General features: G+C 47.3%; 3 protein-coding genes across 3 annotated transcripts; 2 read left to right on the top strand and 1 right to left on the bottom strand.

Moving 5' to 3' along the window:
• Positions 1–1,721: 1,721 nt before the first annotated feature.
• Positions 1,722–2,635, top strand: FSUBG_14000 (branched-chain amino acid aminotransferase; the record flags this gene model as incomplete). Its single annotated transcript, XM_036678951.1, has 2 exons — positions 1,722–2,165; positions 2,258–2,635. 2 exons carry the CDS (start codon positions 1,722–1,724, stop codon positions 2,633–2,635), a joined length of 822 nt encoding a protein of 273 aa, XP_036530540.1.
• A 329-nt stretch (positions 2,636–2,964) lies between these two features.
• On the bottom strand, positions 2,965–7,774 carry FSUBG_13999 (3-oxoacyl-synthase; the record flags this gene model as incomplete). Its single annotated transcript, XM_036678947.1, has 3 exons — positions 2,965–4,165; positions 4,231–7,342; positions 7,414–7,774. The coding sequence occupies 3 exons, from the start codon at positions 7,772–7,774 to the stop codon at positions 2,965–2,967; spliced, it is 4,674 nt and encodes a 1,557-aa protein (XP_036530539.1).
• A 1,520-nt stretch (positions 7,775–9,294) lies between these two features.
• Positions 9,295–10,619, top strand: FSUBG_13998 (cytochrome P450 monooxygenase; the record flags this gene model as incomplete). The annotated part of the gene is made up of 2 exons (XM_036678946.1): positions 9,295–9,508; positions 9,586–10,619. The coding sequence occupies 2 exons, from the start codon at positions 9,295–9,297 to the stop codon at positions 10,617–10,619; spliced, it is 1,248 nt and encodes a 415-aa protein (XP_036530538.1).
• Between the last annotated feature and the right edge of the window lie 542 nt (positions 10,620–11,161).

The following is an 11,161-nucleotide window of genomic DNA, read 5'->3' as shown; positions in this document are numbered from 1 at the left end:
TATACTAAACTTTAAAGATACTTAAATATACCTTTAAAGGCTAACTTATAAACTTAAAAAAAAATAACCTATACTATAGTACCTTATAGGCAGTTCTGTATATATCTTTTAACTAAATTTATCTTTTTTACTTTATACTTTTAAGTTATAATATATGCCTAGTGGCAGTAGTATTTCTTATTTATATATTTTAGGCCCTAAGTAAGTATAGGGTTTAGGAAATTGTTTATTATCTGGCCAGGCTTTAAGGTTATCTATACACATACTTAGACAGTAAAGAAGCTAGTAAAGGCAGGTATTAAGGAATATGCAATAGATAATATAAACTTTAGTAAGATTTATTATTCTTAATAATGTACCTAGTAGGTTCTAATGCCATTTTCCCTACCTTTAAAGAGGTAGTGCTAAAAGCCATAACTATATTAAAACTGTAACTAATATTAACCTATATAAATTACTATAAGGTAATAAAATTACTACTATATAGTATATACTATACTATTAATTACTTAGTAGCTAATTTATTATTTATATTACCCTATAATAATCTATATAGGCTAATAATAAGTTACGGTTTTAATTGGGTATAAGGTTTTGTAACTACCTCTTTAGAGGTGGGGAAAATGGCATTAGAACCTACTGGGTATTAGATGGCTATTTACGTGGCATAACCTTGAGAATGACATTTTGGCATAGTTAGGGACGAGGGTGGTGCCACTTCTGAAGGTGTGACCACCGCAAACAATAGCTGTTCTGATGCGTTGAATTTATGAGACACGGATGTCACGGCAGGTGTTAAATCGCATTTCAAAGTCTGGATGACCGTTCGAGGTGGCGAGGAGCGAATGAGGCGACCAGCAGATCGTGATAGCACACACGAGACTCTAGATTCACAAGAAATAATCCTATAGTCAGATCCACGACACAAAACCTCTAGCTGCCCAAGTGTCGCGTTTATGCATCTATAAAGCTTCCCCAGATAGTACATGGTGATCAGTAACGTTCCTTTCAAGTTTTATCAAAATCATTATTTTACTAAAGCAACCCTCTACCAGTATGGTACAAATATTACCACCAGTAAAGTCTTTGGGTAGGTGTTCCAAAAAGACGTGTTAGAGAAAAAGAGCAACGGGTAATAGTTTTGATAAACAGATTGGGAAAACATTACTATCGATAGCTCCCAGTGTAAGTCTACCTACCTGCGGTCTGTATTTCCTCAAAACAGCGTAGTTACTAATCGAGACTTTTATCCCTTCTAGGTTTGGGCCATGTTGAGTCCACTTACAAAGCGTCTACTGGTGAATGGAGTGACCCCATATTCACCAGCGATCCGTACTTACGAGTTCACGGGTTAGCACCCGGACTACAGTATGGTAGGTTTGCCCTCTGTTCTATGTTAGACGAGCGCTGCATTAGCTGTTTTACGATAGCAACACTAACAAAATTGCTTCCACAAACCAGGACAACAATGCTATGAAGGGCTTAAAGGTAAGCCCTCGCATATGATGTTATAGATCTAGTAAGGTAATCTGACAGGAACAGCATTTCGAACTGCGACTGGCAGGGTCTCCATCTTCCGCCCTGGTCAACACGCCAAAAGAATGTCACATTCAACCTCCGTTGTCAGCATTCCTGATATACCCGAGTGTCTTTTCTTATCGTGTGTTGAACTAGCTGTGACTTCCAACTCTTCGTACATCCCTCCAAATACCTCGAGAGCCATGCTGTACATCCGGCCATTTGCGTTTGGGTCGTCTGAGATGATAGGGCTGATGCCTCCCTCAGAATTCACATTCTGCGTCTTCGTCAAGCCTGTATCCGCATATCATGGCACCCTGGCCCAGGATGCCTTGGTTCTTCTGAACTTCGACCGAGCCGCGCCACGAGGCCAGGGACACGCAAAGGTCGGTGGCAATTATGCTCCCGTTATCAAATGGAGCGAGAAGGCAAAGGCAGATGGGTTCGGCATGACGCTGCATCTGGATAGCAAAACCCGAACAGAAATCGATGAGTTTTCAACCAGTGGCTTTCTCGGCATCAAGGTGTCTAACGATGGGAGCGTAAAGGTCGTGGCACCTGACAGTCCTTGTATCATTAGAAGCATAACCAGCGATTGCTGTTTGCAACTTGCCAAGCACTACGGTTGGACTATCGAGAAGAGACCAGTAAGATGCATACCCTTTCACCCACTATATAAGCAGTTGAAACTATTTGGTTACGAAGTGGTATTTTCCCACAGGAATCTGACGAAACCTAGATCAAATACACCGAGCTCTCAGAATTCTCCGAGGTAATTGCCGTTGGCACTGCAGCTTCGGTGGTCTCCATTCGATCCATCACCAACGAAGAAACCCAAGAAAGGTTCCGGTACCTAGATCCAGCCAGCAATCAGGGGCCCTTTGCTCGGGTGTTGTCGGTCGCCTTGGACGATATCATGCGTTGCAAGGCTGCCGATCTGTTTGGATGGTGTCACCAAGTGGGAGAGCCTGCTCTGGAGCAGCCAGTTGAGGTCGATATTCACCATAAAGTGGAGGATACGAGCAATTACTTCAGGACTGATGGGAAGAAGGCCGTTTTCACTGATATTTTGATGCTCTCTGGTTCAGGGTCGGGGGCCAGGCATGCTTGTCACTAATCTCGGATGGAGCTGGCCGAAATAGTTCAGGATCAATCCAAACAAGTCATGTGGTTCTCCGGTATTACATGTAGCAAACAATATGAGGACTCCATGGGCTTGACGCATAACATTACCAAAGTAAATAAAAGAAGGCTCTACTGTGATGCCTATCTTTCGCGTAGCCCTAGGCCAAAATGGTTCTGATGATAGGTTACAGGTTCTTAGTTGGCAATAATTATACCCTCACATCAGTTCACTAACCGTGCGATGCTGGGTCCGTTTTAAGTAATGGTTGTTGACAGCAGGCTTGCGCAAGTCTTTTACTAATATAGTATGTTCTGTATCTATCATACATTGTAACACTGTCCCTCCATCCTCGCGTTTGGGTTGAGTAAGACGTGAGATTCCTGCTCCTCGGTATACGGAGGCTTTTCCTTAGTCACAAATAACGACTGAGTAGCTAGTCCCTTCTGAAAGAATCTAGTAGCTCGTCTTTGCCTGATCAGTAATTTTCTCTTATAGTCGTGGAATTCCTCGGCATCTGCAAGTGTGGCATACAGGTATCGCGGGTGGACGATGATTGCCTGCGCGCCTTTCTGCCCGAACCCGAAAGATGTAATGGAGCAAGCTCGGAGGCCGTTGGTCTGGATACTATGGTGAGGGAAGAAAAGAAAATCGTTAGTCTCGAGCTCTGGGGCTATGTCATCTGCGTTACGATTGCCAGGAATCAATCCGGTATCCAGAGCCTGTAACGCGCCATTGAGCATCCACGCGCCAGCCGCGCCCTTTGAATGGCCAGTGAGAAACTTCTGAGTGATGCTGTAGACCGGGTTACCCATAGAACGACCAAGGTGAGATAGCTGCTTCTGAATCACACTGGTCTCGTTCTTGTCGTTCAGAGTGGTGGACGTGCCGTGTAGCGAAACAAAGTCCAGATCGTCAATAGTGAGGCCCCAAGCTGATAGCGCACCCCGGATCGGTGAGACATCTGGTTCAGAAACCCAAAACTCGTGACCTAGATCTCTGAGTATTTGTTTACTACGCCTAAGGGCTTTATGGTAAAAGTAGAGCTTCTTTCGCTCGAATTGACCATTTGCTGCATCATCTGGTGGCGTAGGTTGTTTCTCTAGAGACTTTAAGTTATGCTGTAGATCTGCTTGGATTTGGCGTTGTTGTTCTAATATCTGATCTCGGCGGAACCTCAAGTCCAACAATGGGTTCTTGGATATACCTTGACTAGTCTCGCGTGCATTGGTCAGAATGCCTTTGCCAGGGGAGGGCACACTTCGGTTCGTTTTGTCGCTTGCTGTGCCCACCCAAGAGACGATCCCATGTATAGGGAGACCCATGTCGAGAGCAGTCCTAGCATTAGCGAGGATCTGAACGCCGCTGCCCTGGGCTTCAACGAAGCCGTTTCGTGTTGATGTCATAGGGCGAGACATCTCGCTGGGCATACGCCCTCGTCCAAATTCCTCATCCGTACTCGCAGTAGCCCGCATTTTGGCGAACTCATATGCCACCTCGTCCGTCATGTCATCATGACCACCTCTGTGATCGCAGTAGTTAGTACGGTGTTATATTGGCAATAAGATGGAAACGGCGCTGGTACTTACACGACAACCACTTTCGCCCTGCCGCTAGTGATGAGCTCGTAGCCTAGTTCCAGCGATTCTACCGCAGTCGCGCATGCCCCGACTGGAGTCCTGATGGGGCCGGAACTCGATAGGAGTAGCATGTTGATCCATGCAGCCGCGGTGTTGATAAAGACTTCCTGCAAGATGTCGCTCTGGACTTGTTTGCCATGGTACCTGTGCCGGAAGATCTTCTTGAGAGCCTGCTGGCCACCTAGGGCAGATCCAACACAGTTGCCCACTTCAGAAACGTGCATGTACTGATACAGCTCGTATGGGTCTACGATACCAGACGAGATAAGCGCCTCCGCTGTGGACACCAGTGCAAAAATGGTCTCTCTTCCGATCTGCTCAACAGCCCAGTCCGGTACACCATATCTGCGTGCATCCCAGCCCTGGGGAATCTGTCCCGCTGTGACTCGGTCAAATCGAAGTGCCTTTGGAACGAGGATCGTAGCCCCACGGCGCAGTCTGACAGTCCAATCCGCACCGACGCTGGCTTCGGGCAAGACGTCAACCTTGTCGCCGTGCTCATTCATGAATTGCTTGGCGAGTTCTGGTTGCGCTGCAAACGGAGCCAGATCACTGGTCAAGACAATCTCGTGCAAGAGCTGTTTTCTGCTCGGATCATAACCTTCATCCAACTCTGGCTCAATTAGGCGTATCCCGGAATGCTCGAGGATTTGCCTCTCATAGAGAGCTTTGACCTCAGCGTCAGCAACTGGTGCTTTACTTTTAGCATCCACCCAACCTATATAGTGCTCGCCGCCTGCGTCGTCATTGAGTCTGCCGTTATAATGTGTGATAAACCCCATAATCCATGCCATCTCGATGCATCCTTCCAGCGAGAACTCTCCACAGGCTTCCATCTCCCATCTGGTGCGGGCGTTGCCCCAGGGGCCAACCTCGGACATACCAGTAATGACTACAACACGATCAGGGTCTACCATACCGCGGAGCGTATGGAGGGGGCTGATCTCTTCATGGTAGTCGGGTAGTTTAGGAAATCCGAGCTTCAAATTTGCTAATGGTGAGACGGATGAAGGATCTTTTTGCATACCGGATTGGTTGTCATGGTGGTAGTCTTGTCGCCGTTGCTGAGCAGGAGGAATAAGAGAGTCCTGCCTCAGATTACGGCGGATACCAGACAGTACTGAATGTAAGCCTGCAGTATCGTTCATGCCACCCGAAAGATCAATATAAACTGGCTGCATCTCAACCTGAAAAGCAAACGGTTCGGCCAAGAGTGCTGCGAGATATTGGGCAATCTCTGCTTGAGAGAAGGTCTGTATCCCAGTCATCGCTTCAACGTCAGCGGCCACGACATCATTTCCAGCCATAAGACCCGTGCCACGCACCCATCCTATCACGGCACCGCAAATGGCAAGGTATGGTGACCATTCCTCTGAGTACCATTTATTGAGAAGCATCTCCAGTCCAACCTTAGACTCTGCGTATAGTCCGTCATTGCCGAAGACACCGTGGTTCGGGCTCAGCGGAAGTAACACTTTGACGGGACTCGTGTTCGATGGACCGTCTTGTTTCTGTTGCTTGATGGCTCCCAGAAGCCGCAACACGTTTGTAAGCATGATGCGGTGGGCAAACTCGGATTTGGATCCCAGCTCATCAACTTGACCTTCTTCAGATACGGCGGCAAATGGGATAACGTAATCAAGATCCCATCCTAGTCCGCCTTGTGCATCAAATACATACTTGACGAGAGCTTCACAGTCCCCTTTGCTGCCCTGGTTGAACGGGACAATGACTAGCTGTGAACCAGACGATCCCCATTGCATGTACAGAGCCTGAAGTTCACGGCATGTCGCCGGCGAGAAATGACTTGTTGTCACGAGCACACGAGCACCCGCAAGGAGCAATTGGTGAAGCAGGCCGCGACCTATGGACGAGGGGCCCGCGCCGGTTAGGAGGACTGTCTTTCCTTTGAGCAACAGCCCGTGTTGGTGTACGCTGACGAGGCTTGACTGATACAGTTCAGTCATGGAATTATTTTGCTTCCAGATGCGTCTCGATTGTGTTTTGACTTTTACTTCTATACCGACCTTGTTGTTTATTCCGCATTGATTCGGGTCTGGGATCGTCTGCCCATGCATCGACATCGGAGTCGCCAGGGATTGTGAGCCTTTGCTGAAGAAGCGCGATGTCTGAAAGTGAGATATCCAATCCTGGCCATCCTCAATCAGCATGGAAAGTACTTCCTTGACCATCGACACGAGCAGCTCATCTGCACGCAATGCCTCGCTGCTTTTCAGATAGCGCATCACATCGAGTAAGCGCTGGTTAGAACGACGAACAATCATGTCACAGGTATCGCGCGTCGTTTGATCGTCCAAGTGCTTCTCACCGCATAGGATACCATGAACCAATAGTAATAAGTCCTGAAGAGCCCAGTTCCAGCACGATTCATATTTACGAATCTTGCGTGGAGACCATACTGGCGTGATTCCATCAATGAACTCATTCCCTAGTTCTGCAGTGAGAACATCTACTTGATACTGTAACGCATCCTTCTCTGCTCTGACATCGTTGAGTGATCTTTGAGCTTTCGTGATTGCGTCTCTATGCGATGAGGCGATATTGTCGAGGGAAACAGGATTGACAGTGGGGACAGGGCAAGGTCCAGCGCCATGTTGCTCATTTACAAGCTTCGCATTCAGACTTGGCGCAGCCACTGATGTTGGTACGTCAGATATCGGCTGCAGAATCAAACCAGCCTCGGTGCCGTAGGCCTTCGTTATGGTATCCAGAAATATCGTCGCCTCCTTGTTGCTTTTCAGGCGCGAGGGCAAGACCTCTGTTGCAGTTCTCAACAACACGGCATCTTGTCGTCCAATTCCCAACCCCCAATGCTCCTCCAGATGCCATCTCGCGTCTGCTACTGTGAACCCGCCAGGCATCTTTTGCGAAAAGATGCCGGCAGTGAGCTCTGCGCAAGCAGCCATGAGTTTAGCCATTGAGGCTCCCGTGGACAGAGTACGTGATAGCTCTAAAATATCCATCTCCTCTGCTCTGTCTGGCAGTGAGCTGAAGATGGAAGATAAATCACCGATAATCTCATTCTCCAATGTTGATCGGCCTGGGACTTTGTGTTAGAGAAAGAGTGCAGCGAGATATCAGCAGACCGTTAGCCGATCTGTAGGGACATACCACCAACAAGATTCTTAATAGATTTCGAGCAATCAATAGTGCCGAATCCCTTCCGGAGCTTCTGCGCAACCAGTCCTACCACCACGTCTCTGGCTGTGATGACCTCGTCATCTACCTTAGTAGCCGCTGTTACTGGCACCGGCTCTCCATGTTTTGGCATCGAGTTGCTGACGGTAGACACCTTGGGTTCAAGCTTCTTCACAGCGTCTACCGCCGTTGGAAGCTCGGATTGTTGCGCAAAAGTTTCTATGGCTTCATAGTGTATCTCACTGGCGTCTGTCTCATAGGATTGCAGCACGCGTGGCTGCGGCAGGGCAGCATCGTGCTCACGGTATTTTGAAGAGATTGTCTTCTTGGCCATGGCTACCAGAGTGTCGGAGGGGCCAATTTCCACCATACGGCTGATTTCCTTATCTGCAAGAAGAACGTCTTGGGTTTCAGTCCTAGTGCCTAATGGTTACTTTTTTTACGCGACTCACACCTCATTGCATTGAAAGGAACTTACCATCTAACTGGCTTTGCGAACTGGTATCTATCAAGGGCAATCAGCATTGAAACTTACTCTGCCGTTCTGTGGGCATCTCACGATAGCAATTCTGTTACTAGCAAATGAGATAACTCCTGCTCAACTTGTGCTTCCATTTTCCTCACACTTGACGATCGAATAGGTTGCTTGGTTCACTCTCTGTCAAGATTAGTGGCGTGAACAAATACGGCATAACGTAGAGCGATGCAAGACAAGACCTGTTTGGGTGCGCGGGACGGTCAAACATATTCACCATGTAACGATGGCCTGTACAATTTCATAGCCAGCCGTGTAGCCAGCCTAAATGTGGGTACAATGACCCCCGTACATCAGCACAGCGTTTGGTATGTATGTCTTTGGTGGCTCCACCCCATCTAGTCTATCTCTCGTCTCTGCCTCCAGAGTCTCATGATGATGCTTTGCTCCACAGATAGTCAGATACAGACAGGCCATGGTGCCACATCTTGGTGCCACGACTCTCCATGCCTGGTAGGGTCCATCTTTTGCGCCCTTGCTAGCCCTTTCCGGTTCCAGCTAGCCAATTGATTGATAACCACCAGTCTTACTTGCCTACGTTATTTCTTCTTCTTTTTGTGGTTGGGTTACCACAGCAGTTCTTGTTCCGTACCTGGCTTCGCTGAATCTCACTACCCCCTACCCTATATATATCTATCTATTCGACCAGTGACTGCAAGAAAAGGACTTGACGCGAATTGCATCTAACAGAGTCGCACAAATCAAATTTATCACCTCTCTATTGTCATATCATTATTTTTACCGCTTCCTTATGAATAAACCGGACAATTTTGACGCCTTGAAGGCGGCAGCTTCAGCTACTTTTGTGATGTTTACCACCACAGCCGCTGCAATGTTATTCTATGCAAGTCACAAACTTCAATTCACGTTCACACAAGGTTGCACAAAACTGACGAATTTTGCAAGGCCGTCGTGGTAGTGGCGCATCGCTTGTGGTTTCACCCACTGGCAAAATATCCCGGTCCAATTCTTGCTAAGATATCAAACACATATTCTGGCTATCATGCCTGGAGAGGCTCGTTACATATTGACATGTTAAGATGCCACAACAAATATGGTAATAATGATCATGTTCAAGTAGCGAATTCGTGAAATCTGATTCATCGACGCGACGCCAGGCTCCTTCGTTCGTTACGCTCCCAACCGACTTCTCGTCAATACAGCCTCTGGGCTCAAAGGTAAGGCAGGCTGTATTCTAGGCTGGTAATTCGCGACGAGCTAGGATACGTACGTACGCAATTGAGGCGACAAAGAATGACTGGAAAGTAGACATCTACGATCTAAGCGCCAATGTTCAGAAGTCCTCAGCATATCTAGCCATGAAACATCGCGCACCCAATGTCCTCACAGCAGTTGACAAGAAGACCCATGGGCGGCGCCGTCGACTCATCAGCCAGGGACTTTCCGATTCATCCACCCGTGGTTTTGAGGACACCATTAAACAGCATGTTGAGAAGCTGTGCAACCAGATCAGCCCCGGCCACTCGGACGCAAGCACTCAGTGGTCTCGGAGCCATGATCTATCTCGCTGGTGTAAGTTCGGACCGAGTCTTGTGGTGACAGCTATAGTTGATATTGAGAGAAAATGCTGAGCTGACTCGCCTCGATAGCCAGCTATCTCACATTTGACATCATGGCGGACATTGTATTTGGACAACAGTATAATCTACTGGGGGATGACGAGAACCGCTATGTTGTCGACAGTATTGAAGGCTCAAATATTCGAACTGGGGTATTAATACAGGCACCGGAAGCCTCTATTTGGCGACTAGACCGACATCTGTTCCCCAAGTCCATTCAATGTCGTAACAAGTTCATTGAGTTTATATCACGACTGGTTCTCGATCGCATGACGACAAGTCCACTGAAACGAAACGACATCATTAGCCATCTTCTCACCGCCAAGGACAAGGAAACAAATGAAGGCTTCACCAAGAACGAGGTGATGGCTGAGAGTACAACCTTGGTTGTTGCGGGCACAGACACTTCTTCAACTGCCATCTCAGCCACTTTCTTCTACCTGACCCACTACCCAGGCTTTTACCAGCGGGCTGCCGCCGAAGTTCGAAGTGCGTTTGCCACAAGCAAAGATGTCAAGATTGGGTCAAGGTTGAACGCCTGCATTTTCACGCGCGCATGCATCGAAGAAAGTCTACGCATGTCACCACCAGCTGGATCGGCGCTATGGCGTCAGGTTCTAGATGGCGGACAGATTGTGGATGGGCATGTCATCCCGTCAGGATGTGACATCGGCGTATGCATCTACGCCATCCATCACAACGATGCGTATTTTACCGACCCCTTCGACTTCAAACCTGACCGCTGGCTGCCAAATGATGAAGTGGCCATGGAGAAGGCGAGACTGGGTCGCTCAGCGTATAATCCCTTCTCTATCGGCCCCAGGAGTTGTATTGGGAAAGGCTTTGCTATGGCTGAACTGATGTTAACTGTTGTTACCATGCTCATCAAGTTTGACATTCGTCGTTCGTCAGGTCGTGAAGGATGTATTGGACAAGGTTCTGTGGAAGCTGGCGACGGACGCCATAGACTGGACGAATTCCAGTTATATGACCATGTAACGGCATACAAGAAAGGTCCGGCGTTGCAGTTTCGAAGTCGTGGACCTGCCAGCCTGCCAGCGTGAGATAGAAAGGGATAACGAGATGTATAAGTTATGAGTTGTTCCGCTCAGTTGGCACCAATTCTATACTATATACTCTTCTCCTTCGACCTCTACTCGAAGTATAAAATAACTGAGAATTCGGTATAATTAACTAGAAGATCCATTTACTAGTCTTCATCTGCCTAGTCTCCTTCCCATACCTGTCGTAGGCATCATACGAAACAAGAGCAGTTTCCTCACTGCTAACAATAGTAGTAGTACAGCAGGGGGCAATAAGTATGAGTACCGGGCGTGTATTGTTTTTCTGCTGCTGCCTATTTAAGCTGTTAGTATATATATTAGCCGGCTACAAGTCGGGACACAGGGTAATTGCTTTAAGCCATAGGGCCGGTCAGCTAATCAAAGAGTTAGAAATAGCCCTATAATATAAAAGGATTAAAACTATAGTAATATATTACGTTACTATTAAGTACCTATACTTATAAAGAAATAGATAATTAAGCTATTTTAATTAATTATATAATTATTAAAGTTTTAGTAAAATCTTTAATAATTAAAAATAT

This window comes from Fusarium subglutinans (assembly GCF_013396075.1).
Source record: "Fusarium subglutinans strain NRRL 66333 chromosome Unknown NRRL66333_c0000460, whole genome shotgun sequence".
In the NCBI taxonomy this organism is placed as follows: Eukaryota; Fungi; Ascomycota; class Sordariomycetes; order Hypocreales; family Nectriaceae; genus Fusarium; species Fusarium subglutinans.
Note: the sequence above shows the minus strand (reverse complement) of the source record. Positions and strands in the feature narration are given on the sequence as shown.